The 22,254-nt window shown below is 37.0% G+C and overlaps 1 protein-coding gene across 5 annotated transcripts in view; it reads right to left on the bottom strand.

Moving 5' to 3' along the window:
• PCCA (propionyl-CoA carboxylase subunit alpha) overlaps positions 1-22,254 on the bottom strand; it is a 394,848-nt gene that overhangs the window by 327,823 nt on the left and 44,771 nt on the right. For all 5 annotated transcript variants that reach the window (XM_014839245.3, XM_070520102.1, XM_014839234.3 and 2 more), the window contains exons 5-6: positions 2,063-2,176; positions 159-212 (exon numbers count right to left, since the gene is read on the bottom strand). In XM_014839245.3, coding sequence (XP_014694731.1) covers positions 159-212; positions 2,063-2,176 — 168 coding nt within the window. The remainder of the gene's footprint in view (positions 1-158; positions 213-2,062; positions 2,177-22,254) is intronic.

The raw sequence follows: 22,254 nt of genomic DNA, 5'->3' as shown, positions 1-22,254 counted from the left end.
AAACTCTTCACTTTTTACAAACTGTTTTCAAAGAATTGTTGGGTCAATTAAAATTCTATAATTCCTATAATTCATCACTACCCACATTTACAAAAGCAACACTATTACCCTGCTTTCTGAAATATAAGTTAACAGTTTCTGGTTCATTACAAACTTACCAAACATTTGGCAAATTCTCTGTTTTCTGAAAGGAATCCATAACCTGGATGTACCTTAGAAATAAAGACAAAAAGCACTTTCAATTTTATCATATGGCAAAACCTTTATAAGCAAAATACAGAGTGCATTAATGTGTTTATCGTTCAAGGGCCCTTGAGTAAGGTCACTTCTCTTACATACTGTTCAGCTGCAACTCATATTCCTGAGCACAGACTCCAACCTCCTACTTCATGTCACCTCAGGAACACTATCTTTGTCCCAACCACAGTCAGGGCCATCTCCCTACACAGCCTCCTGCCCACCTACATTTGACCACACTGTTCAACACAACTCAAACTCTCCCTACTTTTTCTGAAGCTAACTTTGGCCACAAGTTTCAAAATTTTTCAAATGGCTGGTAGGTCAAAGAATTACGTTAAAGGAATCTTTTGCAAAATGGATGAAACACTCTTAAATCTCCTTTCTTCACAGTACCAGGAACTGCTATTTTCCAAAACTCTGGAGACTAAGCCAACTAACATTTTATTCCTGACAACATTAATGTACTCAGCCACTACCCAATGAGCAGTTTCAGTCAAATCTAACTAAAATGGAAGTTTGGTTTTACTTTTTCTTTTTACTCTAAATTTTTTTTTCTTCTAATATCTACTCTTCTCTCCCTCCTCATCCCACTTAGCTATTCACCGCTATTTTACGCTGTGCTCTCTCACAAACCACAGTGCTACAATCTAAATCCCACCATTCTGTTCTAATCAAGTAATTTTTGACTCTACCAGACTGGCCAAACATAAGTTTAGGCATTCTATTATCAGTCGGTGTTGAATATATTTCTAATAAAACAATTCTGCTACAAGAAAAGTCAAATTTCTGAAGGAGCCAATATCATAACCTAGAAGTAGTTACACATCTGAGATTTCTAACTGCTGAACTAAGCTTTATGAACATGGTAGTGAATAATTTAAACTACTACATCACAGGAAAAGAGTTTTGCTCCATCAATTTCATTTTAAATAAATGTTCAACGAAAAACTGTATTCTGACAAGCTATAGTTAAAAGGCTAAAAAAGTTTCACCTTCATTAACTCTGCTAATAAACTGTAAACATCTATAATATGGGTTCATGCATTCAGTTTTTTCTTTAAACATGCATCTTACTAAAACATTTCTTTCAAAAGAAATGTGAACACTACTTGAAGCACTCCAGTCTAATTGCTGGTCTTGACTTTTTCCATCCAATTTTAGAGATAACTCTGCATGCTTTTTAACATTATATGTACTTAGTTCTCTGCTATTTAAAAAAAAAAAATACAACAACAACAAAACACTATTCCTGATGTCAGAAGCCAGTCTTTTTCCCTTGGATTACACTTCATCCAAATAGAATTAGGAGTGGGGAGAATTCTTGATTCCTCCACGTAAGTTATGTATATTCTATTGACATAATTGAACTAAAATAATTGCCAAGTGCTTTGTTGTTATTTCTGGAAATATAATTAAGTTTACACAATTTTTAAATGATTAAAACAGAATTTAAACCAGGGTCTTTTGAATCCTGTTTATAAGACAGATTTTTTTTTTTTAATGCTCTTATTACACTGAAAGGGTTAAAACTCAAAACTAATTGGGACTTCTTTTCTTCTAGCAAATTTGGAAATGAACTGAAACTGCTCCCTGTTGTGAAAGCTGAATCCAGCAGCCACCTGCAGGATCAGCGACCAAGACTGCCAGATGCTACAAAGCCTTTGATTTCCAGTAGCGAATTCGGCCACATTTAATTCAAGTGACATGAACTAACTGCAACAGCATTTTCAATCATTCTTTCTTATTTTTTAAAAATACAAATGCTAGCTTTCTGCTCACTACATATGAAACAGCTGCAATAGATAGATTCATTCAGACTCACAGCTTGGGCCCCGGTTTTCTTAATGGCTTCCATGATGGCATCCATGTTGAGGTAGCTTTTACTGGTGGGAGCTGGGCCAACACAGACAGCCTCATCTGCCATTTTCACATGAACCTGAAGAGACAAATCTCTACATTAACAGATGTTCCCAGCAAAAAAAACTACCATCATCTGTAAATCTACACAAAATTGCAAATCTGATTGTTTCACATATCATTTATTTACGTAGTCAGTTCTCTTTTCGAATATGCACTAAAAAATAACAATGTAACATATAAGCTCAGGTACTATATTAATCATGATTCCATTGATTACCAGCCTAACGCAATGTCTAACCAAATAATTTCCATAACACTCCCTATCAATTTGATTAAATAAAATCACAGCAAACAACTTTAGCCACCTATTCAGCTACACATAAATCTTATACCAAAACTACCCTGTTACATGTAGTCAGAGTAGCCCAATATTATAAAAAGCACTCATGCCCAGTTCTAAGCAAGCTCCCCAGGAAGTGGGGATAATTAGAGAGACTGAATGAAGGGATGCAGTGAGTGTCCCTGCACAGCATCAGGTCAGCACCAGGCACAAATTAAAGCCCAGGACTAAAGAGTTCAATACCACTACATATGAACCAGAAAATCTTGAGAATCATTTAAATATTCTCACGTTTGATCCTCTACCATTTATCCCTAAAAGAACTGATATGCGCATTAAGTTCTAAATATACTCAAAATTCAGGAATAAACATAAGTTCCATTTTTAAGACTACTCACTCTACAATGTTTTAAACATCTCTTTGCTTAATAGAAGCTAGGCGTTCAATACTGAAAAGAGTAAGTTGTTCACTTCTAAAAGAAATTTATTCCTTTAAAATGAAGGGATTCATATATTTTTGAAATGACTTTTCCTAACAGTTTTCCAGGTTAAGGAACGCTCAATCAGGTTAAATTTATCTCACAAGGCAGATATGAAAACTGGAGCACATACATATACCCAGACATTTACGAGCCCCCGTCCCGACTAAGGGGGCAAATCCTTTTGAGCATTGCTAAGTCACATTCTTCAGCTGTGAAGTAACTTTTTAAGAAGCACTTTGTTTTAAATGAGATCTACAAAAAAAAGTCATCTTTTAGAAAGCTCAGAGTCCTCTTCATCAATTCAATACGTATTTTCCAATTAAGTAAAAAAATATGTATTGAAAGGTAAAAATACCTACCCAACAGATTTACAGATAATTATCTTAATATAAAATACTCAAATATATACACTGTAATTTCTCTAATAATATCCACTTCAAGGAAAGGCAGCCATGCTCACAAAGGGATCCTAAATATCCCCATGTTCAAAGCAAGGCTGTCCTTGTGGTTGCTGTTCCAGCCTCAAGTTGCTCTTCTTCCGTCAGACCAGAATATCCCCTCCTCTACTGCTCTCTACCCAGTTAAGATCCTATTATTAGCAATTTTGTTGCTGTAACTGAGGCTGTGGCTTTTCTCTATAAAAAAGAAATTGAACACTGAACAATCTCTTAAAAAGAATGCATTAGCCAGGTGGGGATAAAGTCTTTAAACTTAAATCTGCATTTATTCTGTATATTTTATTTCCCTCTAGATACTATCTATTATTAAAGATGCACATAAAGTTTCACTTCTACTACTAGGTCTTTCCCAAGTACTTCAGCTTCCAATAAATCTCCTCTAATCTGAACTCCAATAGTACTTAAGTGCAAATTTTGGCATTTAATCACATACTGCCCAGCAATATCATTTAAACCGCTTTACAGATGATGTCTGTTAAAATTTATACACTTTCTTCCACCAGATCATAAGGTCCTGCAAAGCAGAGGTTGTGTCTTAAATTTCTTTTTGTTTTTTCCTAATCTCCCCCAGCACAGTGTTATGTGCTAAAAGCTTCTTAACTCATAGATATACTTGGATGGCAATTTAACAACTTTCATTGTTAAGCAGTTTCTTTGAGGTAAAAGTCTAACTACACCAAGTTAAATCTTCTCCACCTTAGTAATACATATGGGAACTCAGGGTTGAATGAGGGGGAAAGAAATTAAAAGATATGCACATGAATACATATGTGTATGTTTATATGTCCAAAATTTCTATAATAAACATGCATCCAAAAGCAAAAAAGGGGCCAGGCCTGGTGGCCTAGTGATTAAGTTCGGCACTCTCTGCTTTGGCAGCCCGGGTTCAGATCCTGGGCACAGACCTACGCCACTCGTCTGTCAGTGGCCATGCTGTGGAGGCAGCTCACATACAAAAAGAGGAAGACTGGCAACAGATGTTAGATCAGGGCAAATCCTCCTCAGCAAAAAAAAAAAAAATAAAGTAAAAGTAAAAGAGGAGGGGAATCCTAATAGTATTTTGAGTTATTTACTTTCAGTCTTTTCTCTAAATACACTTCAGTAGACATAATGCATATATAATTTTGGATCCTTTTGTTTTTTAACTAACATCATAAGAGACATTTTTCCTATGTTATCACAAACTCTTTGTAAACATGCTGAGACTCTAGCTCAGAGCCTAACATATTTTAGCAGATGATTAATATTGTCCAAATAAACATTTAAGTAAACTATACATCAAAAGTAGGTCAAGATTGCTTATGGACTTTACAAAGAAAGGCAAAACACATGGTGTTTCTAAAGGGTTGGTTGGCTTCTTTTCTTCTATTCCTCAGAAACCTTACTTTAGGGTAGAAAAGTATACTAGCACCTCACCAAGTCCACCATCTAGCCTAAGGTCAGTACTAGCAAAAATGCTGGGCAAAGCTCTTTGAAAGAAAAATCTAGAATTTTCCACTGCCTTAGTTCTAAGGAGATACCTATGAGTCAACTGGGAAAGAACAGTTCAAAAAACTTTAGAAATTAAGTTTCAATTTTTCTGTTACTATTGTACTAAACGTTGGAGGTGATTTCTTTGCGTTAATAATGCAAAACTCTACTCAAGCAGTGGGGACGCTCTCCCAAAGAATGACCTATCATTGACTACAGTGACAAGGTGCATTTATGTTTCAAAAGTTTCAGCATCTTGAAAACCAAATTCCTTTTTATATACTTCAACAGTAAAAGGAAAATATAACAATCGAGGAAAGTTTAAACTGAGGTAAACTAATCAATTAACTAGGATATTGCTACCTACAAGTTTCAAAAAGAAAAAAGACTTTAAGTACTAATACTAAGTAAAGCAGTCTTCATAAACTTTTCCAATAGAAAAGTTTCCAATAGAGGTTTTTAAAGATTATTACTTTCCTCCTCAATGATTTAGTTTTATATTTTGAAATTTTTTCCTCTTTAAATAGAGGAAAATTACTTATATCAGCCTATTATTTTCCAAAGAATGATCTAGCAGAACAAAGGGTGTGTTTTACAACTTTTAGAACTAAAAAAAAAAGAAAGAAAGAAAATTCATCTTCCTTATTGACTTTTTAAAAGTGAATTTAAACACTTGGATAAAGGTAGGTTAAAAATTGTGCCAGACACAAAAGGTGAAGGGTGCACCTACAACAGGACTGACAAACAATAATGAACAACTCAAATTTCACAAGGCTGTAAACTATCATCATCTCAATAAAGTAAAAAGAAAAATAAAGCGCCAGAATTTTACATTTTTGAGTTAGTAGAAAATTTCATGTTAGTCCAATAGATGCCTACAATATGCTAAAAAGATAGTCTGCTTGGTTCTTATCCTTATGAAATATGTTGCACCTTAGTGTTAAAAAGCAGGCTAGACCAGATCTGAGTGAAATGTTTTCAATACCTTCTACACTAGTACAGACTGAGAAAGACAGGGAAGATAAGCAGCTTTGAGGATATTTTCTCATGCTTGGAGATTTTTTTTGAAACCTATCACTCCACAAGAACTGCAGTCACGTGGACATGATTTACCATGATCATGAATACCTGAGTTTTCCCTGTGATAGCCTTCAAGGCAAATGGGTAGAACACTATGAGAACAATATAGCATAGATTAGATGTGCTCCTGGCCTGAGAACAGCAATACAACCTGGCGAGACAGTATCCACCAAATCTAACACTATCAACAAACAAAACTGAAGAGTTAAAGAAAGGAAGCCAACTGCATCAATCTTTATTTTGAAGAACCAGGAAAAAGAAAAATCGTTTTCAAACAACCAGATAAAATCCTATTTCTGAGAGAGAGAGAGAAAAAAAAAGAACTCTTCTCTCTATTTTATACAAAGTGTCTAAAGAGACACAAATGTCAACAGACTAGCATTCTGGCACATCCTTTCTAGAAAGGCAATTTGATCCCTTGAAAATAATGATTTCTTTTTAAGTCAGTAAATATTACATTCTCTTTTATTCCATTTTGTAAACTACATGTGTAGTACCATGACACATTTATTCATGATTATTTTTGGATGGCAGAATTAATGACTTTACTATTTTTCTTCTGTTAAAATTTATATAATTTTCAAAGTAGGTTTCACTGCAGCACTATTCACAACAGCGAAGAGGTGGAAACAACCTAAATGTCCATCAACAGATGAATGGATAAAGAAAGTGTGGTATATACATGCAATGGAATACTATTCAGCCTTTAAAAGGAAGGAAATTCTGCAATAAGTAACAACATGGATGGACTTTGAGGACATTATGCTAACTGAAACTAGCTGGACACAGAAAGACAAATACTGCACGATTCCACTTATGTGAGGGATCTAAAATAGTCAAACTCACAAAATCAAAGACTGGAATGGTGGGTACCAGAGGATAGGGAAAGAAGAAATAAAGAGTTATCAATCAAGAGGTATAAAGTTTCAGTTAAATAAGATAAATAGGGACTACAGATCTGCTATACAACACTGTACCTACAGTCAACAATAATGTATTGTACCCTTAAAACTCATTACGAGGATAGAGATTATGTTGAGTGATCTTACCACAATAAAATTTTTAAAAAAGAAAAGAAAAAATGAACCAACTCAAGCAATTTCATTATACACAACTCTTAAGTTCTTTTTTTTTTTATTTTTTTGAGGAAGACTAGCCCTGAGTTAACATCTGCCAATAATCCTCCTCTTTTTGCTGAGGAAGGCTGGCCCTGAGCTAACATCCGTGCCCATCTTCCTCCACTTTATATGTGGGACGCCTACCACAGCATGGCTTTTGCCAAGCGGTGCCATGTCCACACCCGGGATGGGAACCAGTGAACCCCGGGCCGCCGAAGTGGAACATGCGCACTTAACCGCTGCGCCACCGGGCCGGCCCTTAAGTTCTTTTTAGAGATGATGGTGGACACCAAAAAAGTTTAAGATGGGTGAGAGTTAGCTACTCCCTTACCTCATCTAGCTAAAAAGTTATAATAAAAGCAACACTCAGTCCAAATCCCATCACACATACAGACATTTATGAAGCAAACATTTCTCAGCTAGACAGCTAAAAAACAGTTCATACAACCTGTTCCACAGGCTGCATAAAGTCTTAGTTCTTGTCTGATAACCACCCTGCATGAAAAGGTCAATCACAAGAGGCATAATAATATTTCAAAGGCAAGATTCTGATATTCTTAGAGCTTTTAGAAGGCAACTGGAAATCTTCCTCTCCAATGGCTGGATAGCAAAAATGAGAAATTCAAGTATAAGGCACCATCCCTAAAGGTAAATGCCTCGCTTGATTCATATATCTTGTTTATGCAAGAGTAAAAGGTCTCCGATATATTTTAGCCAATCCAAATATCTTCAATAGCACTCATTTGACTAATAAGCATCCATTTCCACTATCCACACTGTTAAATATTAAACCACTAATTTCACCAATGAAAACCCATTTACTTTAAGAATCTGGTCTTCAGCCAGCCTTGATGGCCTAATGGTTAAAGTTCAGCGCTTATCACTTTGGCAGCCCAGATCTGCTTCCAAGTCATGGAACCAAATCACCTGTCAGTTGCCATGCTGTGGTGGTGGCTCACATAGAAGAACTACAATGACTTACAAATAGCATATACAACCACGTGCTGGGGCTTTGAGGGACCAAAAAAAAAAAGAATCTGATCTTGACTAAGTTATGGAAAGATGTAAATGCTTTTGAAACATCCCTAGAGAGTCAATTTCCAATAAGAGGAACTGACCAGACGTATAGTACAGGTTAAATTAACACATGGGTTTATGTCTCACTGTTCTGAAGGAGTTTGAAATAAATTACAGACATCATAGTGGCAGATCACTATTGTGCCCAAAACTTTCATTCACCTGCTCCCATTGCACATGACTATCCAGCTAAGAAACCAGATTTATCAGGTTCTCTTATCTCAATGAGTAAGTTTGAGTCATGGGGATCAGAAAGTGAAATGCACAACTTCCAAATCATCTACAACTTAAACAAAAGCATATTTCTCTGAATTTTAGCTGTGTTCTTTCCCTTGCTCTGCAACACAGATGTTGCAGCAACCAAATTCAACTATGCAGACTAAAGCAACTCCCTAGGACAGGGGATAGCAAACTACAGTGAGAGCTAAATCCAGTCCAATGTCTTTTTTGTAAATAAAGTTTTATTGGAACACAGCTACACCTATTCATCTACTTACAGCCTATGGCTTCTTTTGCATTATAATGGCAGGATTGAGAAGTTGGGACAGAGATTGTATGGTCCACAAAACCTAAAATACTTACTAGCTGGGTCTTTACATGAAGTTTGCCCACTCATGCCCTACCGGATGACAGAGTAACAAACCAGCAAGAACCAGAGCCCCTGGATATCCTTTGAAATAGACTGGCCTCCCTTACCTAAAATGACCAGATGTTATGTGAGAGAACATTTGAAAGTCACCCTATTTAAACCACTGTATTTTTAATATCAATATTTATTACTTGTAATAAGATCTCTAATATAATCACCACCACAAACACCAACTCAATTCTTATTAATCAGATTAGTGAAATGGAAGTAGTAACTTCAATAGAACACGGCCATGTCAATTTTACAGTTTATGAGAGCCAGAAAGGGAAATAACTGGTAGTTACATATTTTTGGTAGAGGTAGTTCACCATGGGGCCTGAGCACCCCATAAATACTTGCTGAACGTTCCAAACAACAAAGTCTAAACCACAGGGAAGTGAATAAGACAAGCAACCACGGTGAGACTGATAAAGAACTACTTTCTTCTGGAGGAGGAAGCACTGCCTTATTTGCCACTTGCTACAAAAGGTACAGGATTCTTGGCTCTAGTCGGCAAAAATTTTTCATGAGTCTTTTGCATTTCTGCACATCAAGTGAGCAAGGCACTGACTGCCTTTTGTTTGAAACTATATTTGCTGAAGTTTATATAGCCAACAGCCCTACAAGAGGAGGATAGTGTCTAACACTGAAGCAAAGGGCAGGGAGGCTAACAGCCAATTACAAAAGATTCATTATGCAGGCAGAACCCTAAGCTCTGGGTTCCTCCACTATAATGCAAACCACTGTGTATGCAGGTACCATTTGACCCTTTTCATATCACCTTGTGGGAACTGGCACTTTGGGAACTACGGCAAAAATGCTGATACTCTGATCATTACTATGGCTGTGAGTAATAAACTGTCCTTCATCTCTGACCCAGCAGTCTCATATCTTCTACCACCATCCACGATATTGTGAGAGGCTAACTTGCTAGCTTGCAAATACAGTAAAGCCTCAGACCCTTCACAATTCTTGACAGCCCTGTGTTCCTTAGCTATGACACAACTCACTGTATTTGTTGCTGCTAATAAGACTGATCACATCTCCAAGTGGGACTCATGAACAAGCGAATGATGCTACCATACTGACACTCCTACTATTTGCTGTGTTGAGAGCAGTAAACTGTCTTTCTCTGATTGATGAAGTCTTGTGTACTTCTGGCATCGATGGAATTGTGGCAAATTTAATACTTGCCATCCTCTATGACGTACTTCCTTGATTTATAACCATTTTAGTTATTTTTGTTTGCATATTTGTGTTTGGTTTATGGGCAGGGGAGAGAAGAAAATAAGAATAAATTCCATAACTTAGAATGTTAAAAAGGAAAGGTATTGATACTTCTCACAGCAGATGCTGCAGAAGGACTCACTAAATGACCATTTCAACACTCCTTTCTAGCTAGCTTTGCTCTATCTTCTATCAAGAGCAAAAAGCAAAAAGGAACATTTCCTAGACTCACTTGCAGCTAGGGTGCATATATGTGACTTCAGTTCCACCAATCAGGCATACCTAAAGAAGTGAGAGTACTGTGAGGCAGTACCCCTGCAGGCAGATTACATCTCACGACAAGCATGAAAGTAAAGGTGTTAGTTCTTCTAGGACAACTCTATAAGCACTTCTGGGTCTATCCCAGAACATCACAACTGTCAAGAATGGTCAGTAGTGGAAATGGGTTCGTTCTATGACAGACTGGGTTGTCTGTCATCTTCTGGCCCTCCTGGAGATTCTGTGAGCTACCTTATATGCATTAGAACTGGGGTCAGCAAACTCTTTCAGTAAAGGACTATACAGTAAATATTACAGGTTTTGTAGAGCATAGTCTCTATCAGAACTACTCAACTGTGCCTTTGTAGCACAAAAACAACCATAGACAGGGGCCAGCCCGGTGGAGCAGCACTTAAGTCTGCAAATTCTACTTCGGTGGCCCCAGGTTCGCCAGTTCAGATCCCAGACATGGACCTACACACCGCCTGTCAAGCCATGCTATGGCAGGCATCCCACGTATAAAGTGGAGGAAAATGGGCATGGATGTTAGCTCAGAGCCAGTCTTCCTCAACAAAAAAAGGAGGATTGGCGGCAGATGTTAGCTCATGGCTAATATTCCTCAAAACAAAAACCAAACAGCCATAGACAACACAAAACCAAATGGGCATGGCTGTATTTCAATAAAGATTTATAAAAACATGCAGTGAGCAGATTTAACCCACAGTCCATAGTTTTCCAACCCCTGCCTTAGAAATGCTTTTCAGTCCAAATTAATACGTCACTCAGAACTTGCCAGGGATAAAGTGGCACATTCAAAAACCTTTAACTAAATAACAAAGACCTGAGAAGGGTTAAAGGAATCAACAAAGGATGGCAAGGTTTCTGAGGACTAGCAACAGTGGGAAGCCATTACTGCCCCAGTCCTGAAGGGGTTCAGAGTGGGAAGAACATAACTAGAGCTGGGGAACATGGGCAGTCCAACAGTGTTTACAACCCTAGAAGAATGTGGCCACTGTCAGAACCGCAGCAAGGCAGGAAGCAGAGATGGGACAAATAGCCAACCAGAGGCAAAGGGCAAGGAAGCTCAAGTGATATACTCCATAGATGTCAGTCTCCTGGAGACTGATCCATAAAAGAAAAAATCTGATAAATTGGAGTTCATCAAAGTTAAAAACTTTTGCTCTTCAAAAGATACCATTGGGGGCTGGCCCCGTGGCCAAGTGGTTAAGTTCCTGCCCTCCACTTCAGGCAGCCCAGTGTTTCGTTGCTTCAAATCCTGGGTGCGGACCCGGCACTGCTCATCAAACCACGCTGAGGAAGCATCCCACATGCCACAACTAGAAGGAGCCACAACGAAGAATATACAACTATGTACTGGGGGGCTTTGGGGAGAAAAAGGAAAAAAATAAAAAAATCTTTGAAAAAACAATAATCAAGCCAAAAATACACATTTAAAAAAAAAAAGATACCATTAATCACAATGCAATACCACTTCCCACCCTCTAGGATGGCTATACTCAAAAAGACAGATAATAACAAACATTGGCAAGTACAAGAGGAAATTTGTACCCTCACGTGCTACTAGTAGGAATGTAAAATGGTGTAGCTGCTTTGGAAAATAGTCTGGCAGTACCTAAAAGGTTAAGTATAGTTACCAAAGGACCCGGCAACTCCACTCCTAGGTATAAGACCAAGAGAAATGATAATATATGTCCACACAAAGACATGTGCACAAATGTTCATAACAGCATTATTCACAGTAATCAAAAACTGGAAGCAACCCAAATGTCCAGCAACTGGTGAATGGATAAACAAAATGTATTATATGCATATAACACAATAGTACTCAGCCAAAAAACAAAAAAGAACACACTGATAACATGCAACAATATAAATGAATCTCAAAAACATTATGCTAACTGAAAGAAGCCGGACATAAAATACCAAATATTATATAATTCCATTTATTTGAAATTTCTAGAAAATGCAGAACTATAGACAGAAAGCAGATCAGTGGATACCTAAGTGGAAATGGGAATAAGGAGTGACTGCAAATGGACATGAGGGATCTTTCTGGGTTACGGCAATGTTCTAAAACTGGACAGTGGTGAGGGTTGCACAACTCTAAAGATTTACTACAACTCACTGAACAATACACTTAAAATTGGTAAATTTTATGACATGCAAATTATACCTCAATAAAGCCATTAAATAAAAATCAGGAAATTTCATATAAAAAAAATTTAAATCCACTATGCTGTGAGCTCTGCTATGTGAGACACTCCTGGCACATAGCACAGTGCTATATGTTATAAATGTTTGATTAATGACTCTAACCAATAAAGAGAAAGTTAGAATTCAGCTGACAAAGAAGATTTCTTAGATAGAAGCCATCTGGGAAGAGCATTCTAGCAGTAAAAATAGCCTACCAAATGCATAGAGGCTTGAAGGAAACTAGACAATGGGAAAGGAGCAGAAAGTACCAAAACAGAGGGAGCAGTCATCAGTGCCACGTGCTACAGACAGACCAGATAAGACGACAATTCAGAGTAGCTGCAGGATCTGCCGAATCAGATCTCTGGTGACTTTGGGGACCAATTTAGTAGAGTAACATAAATAGAAGCCAGACTAGCCTGGGTTGAAGAGCAAACACAAAGAAAAGAAAGAAAAAGTGCAGACTAGTCTTTTATGTGGCTTAACTGCAATGCTAGGGAACGCAAGGATATTTTACTTTGCTTTCTCTGTAACTGTTGGGAAAGCCCAGTACACACACAAGGTAGTCAATAAAACTTTCAGATTGCAGATTGATAGAACTTTTCAGAGAGAGCATCCCCCACTCAGAGAAATCCCTAACAGATGTGAGCACGTGTGCCTAGGTTCACAAACCTGACCAGAATTCCCTAAGATGGAAACAGTACCACTATCTGCAGCCAAACTTATGGCCATGAAGACACAAGACAAGCTAGAAAAAGATCCTCTAACATCTACAGAGCGTCAATGAAAAAGTTCTGGAAGTGGATGGTGGTAATGGTTACACAACACTGTAAACATACCTAATGCCACTGAATTGTAGAATTACATATTAACTAAGTGGTAAATTTTATGTTATGTATATTTTGCAATTTTAAAAAACTATACAGATTCATCACAATTTCTAGTCTATCAGTGACAAGCAATTGTGAAAGAACACATAGAGCTTAGTTATACAGTAAAAAATATATAAATAGTACCACATGAGAAAAACTGTAACAAAGGAGAAAAAAGGAAAACAAAAAGAACAAGAAAATACCAATAATGAGAGTGTGGGCTTAGCTCTGGCTTGTAATCATTTTCCACTCACTAAAGAAAAGCTATCACACATGCATTCAAGATTCTAACAATCAAGACAAATACAGATATATCAAATTTCTAAATACAGATTTCTGAAAAAATGGCAGAGTAAAATTCTAGGAGTAGGATTAAAATATAATCTCCATTGTAATCAGTGTATTAAAAGAATGTTTCTAAACCACATGAATAGCTAAATGTCAGTTCTAATAATTTAAGTACAGATAGCCACCAAAGGTCATGAGATGTCAAAAAACAGGGAGCAGTTTTGTCTTGCAGGACACAGTTGGCAATGTCTAGAGACAGTTTTGATTGTCACAACTGTGGGTTGGGGGGATGCTACTGTTGTCTAGTGAGCAGGAAGTCAGGGATGCCTCAAAACATCCTACAATGCACAGGACAACCACTTACAACAAAGAATTACCCAATCCAATAATGCCACTGTTGAGAACCCCTGGTTTACGCTTTTATATAATGTAAGTAACTATAAAAATATAAAATATTTTTACTGTGGAATTTTTTAAACAATAGTATTATTATACTGTATGTGTCACTGTACAAGTTCTTTTTCAATCTTTAACATGTCTCAGAGATGTTCTGTCAATATGTAGAGATTTGCTTCATTCTTTTTAACCATTAAAGAATTCTAAGATACAGCCTTACCAGTTTACCAACCATTCCCCTTGCTGATGGTCACTTAGTGTGGAGGAACCACCCGGCTGGATGATCATAATGAGGCTCCCTCACCAGACATGCTGTCAATTGCCCCAGTTGTCCTTTCCTGCCCCTGGATCTCTTTCTTCCGGGGCTGCTTCCACGCTTGCAGCCATCCTCTTCTGTCCATTTTAGACTGGGGTTTCCTACTGAATGATCCCATCTGCCACCTATCTTTCAGAAAGTCCCCATCATTTCCAGGACCACAGTCCCCCTCTGTTTTCCATAAAAATTCTGGTTTGTTATTTTTCTTTTGGTTTTTTTTCTTTTTAAGTGTTTCTCTTCCCTGAAAATTTGAGACAGGAAGAGGAAGTCTGACTCATCCCACTGGTCTGAATTAGAAGCCAGGATTTTTTTAAATTTTGTATTTCTTACCACAGGAAATATAGAATATATGTCTCTATTTTAATTTAAAAATCAAAAATTGTGAACAATAATAGAGTTTTCTAAAATGAAAGTTAAAACTTATTTTTAAGATTGCCATGAAAAATATCAACAAATCCTTACTGAGAATCTAATCTGGTATAAAAATGGGTAAGTGAAAATGATCATATAGTGTCTAAGTTATTACACCCACAAATGTAACTTGGTTATAGGTAACACACGTCACCATTCCTCTATTCATATATCTTAATGATTGGTATCTTTCTCATAGTATCCATTCTACCATACATCAAGGCATTCCTAGGAACTCCAAAACCTGGCTTTCTAACCTAGATTCCATTTTGCAAATTATCCAATATTGATGCCGTGTTCATAAGAGACATAAAACCCTTAACTTACATTCTATGATTGGTTAGTTTCTCACCAAGAGCTTCAAATGAATATTAAAAATAGCAAAATCAACCACCCAAATGTTCCTCTCTCCGGAAAATTTGTCATACTCTACAGTTAGCTCCCTTACATGAAGCAGCAACCATCAAAAGCAGTCAAGGAGCTCAAGCAATTTTATCACAGTCATTCTCAATGAGCTGAAGAAATTCTTCTATACCAGTGGACAGGATCAGTACTTTGAAGGAGCTCTAAACACAATTTTGATTTCTCCCTATTCCAAGCCTAATAATTAACCTCAAGAGTTATAGATCCAAAGTGATTGTGCCATTCATCAAATTCACCTGCAGCTCGATGACAGGGCCCATCTATCAGGAAGAGAATGAAAGCTGAGAAGTGCTTCTTTGGGGACTTAGTCTAGAGAGCCTACGAAAACTACACTCAGATAAACAGAGCAAGGGTATCAGGACTGAGACAAAGAAAGGTCTATTACCTTCCACCTTCCTTGGAATTGAAGCACCATGTAAGGTGGAGAATAAGACCCAAGAAAGGAGGAAAACACATAAATGTGTCAGGGGAGATGAAGTTACCTGCTAAGCGGGAGCATGACCCAGCTCCTCTGGTACTGCCTCTTAACAGGGAGCTAGGGCAGGGGTAAACATCATCAGATAAACGCCCAAACATATGTAACTTCAGTGTACCTACCAGCTGCAAAGAAGTACTAGGACACAAACTCTAGTCTGTAGGAAGGCTCACCTTCTCAGAGATTTCAGGATGAACTAGTTCGTTACTTTTGGAAATAGATTTGTGACAGGATGTACTATAAAGGCAGAGTAAAAAGGTAACCAACCTGGCAGGAGCAATGGGTGAGGAAAAAAATAAACGGTTTAATAAGGCTACAAGCTACTTGTCTTTTATTTCAAAATCTAACTTTTCTCCAAATCCAAATGTCTGGCTAGCTTAGGAAAGAATACTTGGGGCAGCTGTCAGCATGCCTCTTTTGTATGAAAGAGTAAATAAACGTATTCAAATTAAAAGGAATACCTGGACAACACAAGATAGAAAAATCTTGCGGCAGGTGGTTCTCTGGACAGAAAGAACTAAAGAAAAAGCTGCCCCACCAAAAGAAAAACTGTGCATAATAAAAAGACCAGGAAAATTAATATCCGAGTACTATTTGCAAAACTCAAAGTAATAAAACATTTTCCCCAAAAACATTAGTTGTTAATTCCATCTATACATTACCGGTCTCTCCTTTCTATTCCCTTTTCTGATTATTTATTCTATGTCCCACCTACCATATCCCTTTAGGATTAAATAAACCCTGAACGCTTCCCTCTCCCTTCCCTGACTCATTCCCACATTCATCACAGGTCCTCTGCTATAGCAGAGTATAAAGAGATGATAAATCACAGTCCTCTCCCCTCCAGAAGTTCAGTCCAGTACAAAAGATAGACTTCTATACCATCTGCAATCAAAAGTAATAAATAAGAGCATATCTAAGTAGCTAATACAGAAAATGGTTTCATGAAGAATCACTTGTTGAAGTATAATGGATTTCTAATAAACGGAAAAAAGTGAGAAGAGAACTACCAACAGAGAAAGAGCACATTCAAAACTGGAAATGTGAAAGGGCCCAACCTATTTAAAAATCTGTGAAATGGTTTGGAATCAAGGTGTATAAGGAAGCACTGATGGGAAAGGATGACAGAAGAGAATTCTGGAAAGACTAGAAGGAAAATCAGCTTGAAGGAATCTTCCATGCCATAGTAAACAGTTTGTGCTTTAACTGAGAAGTCAGTGGCTCTCAATGTTTATCTCCTATAAAAAGAAAAGAATGTTCATGTGAGGAATGCTATACTTCATCATAAACAGAAGCTTACTTAGGTTGCTGCAGTTGGGCCATTCTAAGCTATTAGCTATAAAACACTCTTCTTTCTGTCCCTCGAATCTCAGATGACGCTTAACAAGCAGTGCTGTCAACAATGAAAACCTCTTTTCTTTTCCTCTAATGTTATCTAACCAAACTTTTTTCCGTAATGTGGAATATATAGCATAATATACAGGATACAAATACCCATTCAGCTACATCAAATTCCTTTCCACACTTGTTTTTAAGCGACTTTCAAGAAATACCACTGGTCATTCTAATTCCAGGCAAAATGGAAGAAGCGTATTCCATTCTGTCTGTCCCACTGAATGCAGCTATGAAATCTGAACAGAAAACATGAATCAACTATTTATGAACTCGGAAAACTAAATAGTAGCAGGCAGATCGAGGAAGAAGAGAATTCAAATTACTATAAACCAATGATGAGTTTTAGCATTTCCTTTCCTCCATGATCCTCCTGCCTGATCAACAAAGTCTGATACCCAGAGCAGGCACTGGGGTGCTGATAGATCTCCAGAAGCCCTATTCTTCTGAATCAAGAAGCAGAAAAGGGAGCTCCTAATACTTAGAACACGACAGACATCTCCCAGAGGTTTGTTTGGGTTGTTTTTTAACTCCACTCTTTTGTGCTCCAGCCTCCACACAATTCTTTGGCTACAGCAGCAGTGGCAGAAATGGGAGCCTGCAGGAGCCAAAATAGTCAGAGAAGGAAACTTCTCCAATCACTGAAACCTGATTGTCCCAAGAGGATAGGTAAATTCCCACTGCTTTTTTCGTTTGTGACATAAAAATAAATATATATTTGGTCTCTGCCCCCAGTTCCGACATAGAGCTCCTAAAACCCTTGCTATTTCCTGATAGACAGGAATGCTAGGAGCATCTTTTGTTCTAATATCTGGTCTTTGACCCCAGTTCCTGACCACCCTTGGAATCTCTAGAGTGATAAGAGTGTCCTTTTGTATGCTAATGACATGAGGGGCTGGAGGGCCCTAGATAGCTTCAGGATGGGAGCTGGTCACCAGAATAATCAAGACTGATTAGAGGGTTGCTACTTTCAGCCCCATCCCCCAAATTTAAAAGAGAGGAGAGGGATTAGAGATTTGAGTTAATCATCAATGGCCAACGATTTAATCGGGTTCAGAGAGCTTCTGTGTTGGTGAACACATCCACGTGCCAGAATGGTGGCATACCCTAACTCCACGAGACAGGAGCTCCTGTGCTTAGGACCCTTCCAGACCTTGCCTTATGTACCTCTTCATCTAGGTTCACTTGTATCCTTTATAATATCACTTATGATAAACCAGTAAACATTAAGTAAAGTGTTTACCTGAGTTCTGTGAGCCATTATATCAAATTATTGAACCTGAGGAGGGGATTGTGGGAACCTCCAATTTACAGCCAGTGGGTGAAAAGTATAGGTGACAAATTAGGACTTGTGACCAGCATCTGAAGTGGGGACAGTCTTAGCTAACTCCAGGTAGTCAGTGTTAGAATTTAATTAAGTTGTAGGATGACCCTCAGCTAGTGTTCAGAGAATTGGAGAATTGGTTGTTGATATGAGGAAAAACCCCACATATTTGGTGTCAGAAGCATTGTGAGTAAAGAAACAATTTTCTCTGAGTCTCTCTTTGTACTCTCAACACCTCGCTATGAACACGGAAGTGTGCAGCAGTGGAAGGTAACTAAAATCCCAGCTTTCTAAACAAGAGGAGTGAAGAGAGAGGGCCTAAGTAACAAGAAAGTGGAGATAACAGAGAGGGAGAAGCTAGTGTGAAAAAGCGACCTAATAAAGTTGTTTATGAACTCCTGGGCTCATCCCCAGGTTGAGCATGGGTAGATATGATCCTAATAAGCAAACCAAAGAATTTAAAAACTGAACTAACAGAGAGACCACAGTCCTCAGACTGGTACATATGTGAAACAGATGTGAATAGCATTACAAAGACCCACAGTCCACAGGAAAAAAAAAAGAACATGCATTCTGAAGTCAAGCAAGTCAACTGCTGCTGAAACAAAAATATCAACATTCTCCAAAGAATTTAAACAAGATTCACAGTCTCATAATACTCAAAATATCCAAAATACAATCCAAAATTACTTGGCATACCAAGAACCAGGTAAATCTCAACTCTCATAAGAAAAGATAATCAACAGACACCAAGGCCAACATGACAAAACTGTTAAAATTATATGACGAAGACTTTAAGGAAGCTATTATAAAAATACTCCAACAAGCAATTGTGAACACTCTCGAAACAAATGAAAAACTACAAAATATTAGAAAAAAATGGAACTTGTAAAAAGGAACACATGGACATTTCAGAACTGAAATATACAATAACCAGAATTTTTTTAAAACAATGAATGGGCTCAATAGTAGAGGAGAGAATCAATAAAAAACATAGATCAATAGACATTGTATAATCTGAGTCAGAAAGAAAAAAAACGGAAAAAATTAACAGAGCTTCAGGGAACTATGGAACAATGATAAAAGGTCTAACACACATTTTATTAGGGAACAAGGAGAAAAAGAAAAATAGCACGGTGCTAAGACAATATTTGGGGGCTGGCCTGGTGGTGCAGCGGTTAAGTTTGCATGTTCTGCTTCAGTAGCCCAGAGTTCGCTGGCTTGGATCCCGGGTGCAGGCATGGCACCACTTGGCAAGCCATGCTGTGGTAGGCATCCCACATACAAATTAGAGGAAGATGGGCATGGATGGTAGCTCAGGGCCAGTCTTCCTCAGCAAAAAGAGGAGGATTGGCAGCAGGTAGCTTAGGGCTAATCTTCCCCCCCCCCAAAAAAAAAGAAAGAAAAAATAAAATATTTGAAGAAATATTGGCTGAAAACTCCCTAAATTTGTCAAAGACATAAACTTACAGAGTCAAGAAGCTCAATGAATCTGAAATAGAATAAAAAGAAACCATGACCAAACACATCTAATCAAGCTGTTGAAAACTAAAGAAAAAGAAAAAAGCCCTGAAAGCAAAAAAAGAAAAACTGTATGGGACTAACTACTGTATTCAACTGACATTTATACACTACTCCATCCCACAATAGAAAATGACACAGTCTTTTCAAGTCCACATGCAAGAGTCACCAAGATAGACCATACCTGCATCACGAAACAAACTTTAACACACTGAAAATAAACGGAACATATAAAATGTTCTCTGACCCTAAAGAAATTAAACTGGAAATCAGTAACAGAAAAATCTCCAAACACTTGGAAATTACACAATTATAAATAACCCATAGATAAAAGAGGAAAATTAGAAAATATTTTGAACTAAACAAAAATAAAAATACAGAATATCTAACTTTGTTAGATGCACCTAAAGCAGTGCTTACAAGGAAAATTATAGCATTAAATGTTATATAAGAAGATACACCTCAAATCAATAATCCAAGCTCCCACCTTAACAAACTAGAAGAAGAAGAGCAAAATAAACTGTGAGCAAGTAGCAGGAAGAAAATAATAAAGAGTAGATATCAATGAAACTGAAAACAGGAAAACAATAAAGAAAAATCAAACGAAAAGCTGGTTCTTCAAAAATATGAATTAAATTGATAAGCTTTGAGCCAGACCAACAAAGGAAAAAAAAGACACAAGTTATTATCAATATTGGAAACAAAAGAGGGGTTATTGCTACAGACTACAAACACATTAAAAGGATAATAAAGAAATTCCAACAACAACTCCATGCATATAAATTGGAAAACTTAGATGAAATAAACCAATTCTTCAAAAGCAACAAAGTAACAAACATCCAACATGAAACAGATAACCTGAATACTTCTATAGCCATTAAAGAAATTGAATTCATATCTTAAAATCTTCTGAAGAAGCAATCTCCAGGCCCAGCTGGATTCACTGGAGAATTCTACCAAACATGTAGAGAAGAAATAAAACCAATTCTATACACTCTCATCCAGAAAAGAGAAGAGAAAGAACATTTGCAATTCATTTTATAAGCCAGCATTATCCTAATACCGAAGACAATACACAAAAAGAAAACTGTAGACCAATATCTCTCATAACAATAACGAAAAAAATTCTTAACAAAAAATTAAGAAATATAAACCAGAAATATATAGAAAATAATAATTTACCACAACCAAGCAGGGTTTACCCTGAAAATGCAAGGTTAGTTCAACATTAAAAAATCACTTAATATATAATATATTACAGTACAGATACACACATAATCATATCAATTGATTCAGAAAAAGTATTCATGATAAAAGCTCCTGGCAAACTAGGAGTAAACAGAACCTTCCTCAACCTGATAAAGGGCATCTACAAAAAACCTGGAACTAACACCATACTTAATGCTGAATGACTAAATGCTTTTCCACTAGATTGGAAAAAAGACAAGAATGTGCACTATCGCTACTCCCATTCCAAATCATACTGGAGTACCTACCCAGTGCAATAAGGAAAAAAATAAATATAAGATGCACACAGGTCATAAAAGAAGAAATAAAACTGTTCCTATTCACACATAGCACAATTGTCTACATCAAAAATCCAAAAGGGTCTACCAAAAAACTCCTAGAACAAATGAGTTTAGCAAGATCACATGATACAAGGTCAACATACAAACATTAATCATACTTCTACTATTAGCAATGTACACTGGGAATCCAAATTTTTAAAACAATACATCTTAAGAACCTCAAAACAACTGAAACACTTAGGTACAAAATCTAACAATACATGTATGACCTGCATGCTGAAAACTACAAAATGCTGATGAAAGAAATCAAAGACCTAAATAAATTAAGAGACCAATCATGTGCATGGATAGGAAGCCTCATCATAGTAAAGGTGTCAATTCTCCCCCAAGATGATCTAGCTTTGACACAATTCCAAACAAAATCCCAGCAGGACTTTTAGTAAATATAAACAAGCTGATTCTAAAATTTATATAGAAAGGCATGGAAACTAGAATAGCTGAAACAATTCTGGATAAAAAAGAAGAAAGTTGGAGGAATCCAATTATACTACTGACTATAAGACTACAGTAATCACAACAATGTAGTACTGGCAAATGGACAGACTTATAGACAAGAGACTAGAAAAGAGAGTCCAGAAATAGACCCACACAAATATCATCAATTGATTTTTTACATAGGTGCAAAAATACAACAGGGCAACAACAGTTCTTTCAACAAATGATTTTGGACAATTCAACATCTACATGCAAAGCAAAACAAAATAAAATCTCAACTAAGACTTCAAGTCTTATGTAAAAAATAACTCAAATGGATCTTGTATCTAAATGTAATAGGCAAATCTAAAAACTTTTAGA

This window comes from Equus asinus, chromosome 11 (genome assembly GCF_041296235.1).
Source record: "Equus asinus isolate D_3611 breed Donkey chromosome 11, EquAss-T2T_v2, whole genome shotgun sequence".
NCBI classification, from domain to species: Eukaryota; Metazoa; Chordata; class Mammalia; order Perissodactyla; family Equidae; genus Equus; species Equus asinus.
The sequence above is the reverse complement of the archived record's forward strand: the minus strand, read 5'-3'. Positions and strand labels throughout refer to the sequence as shown.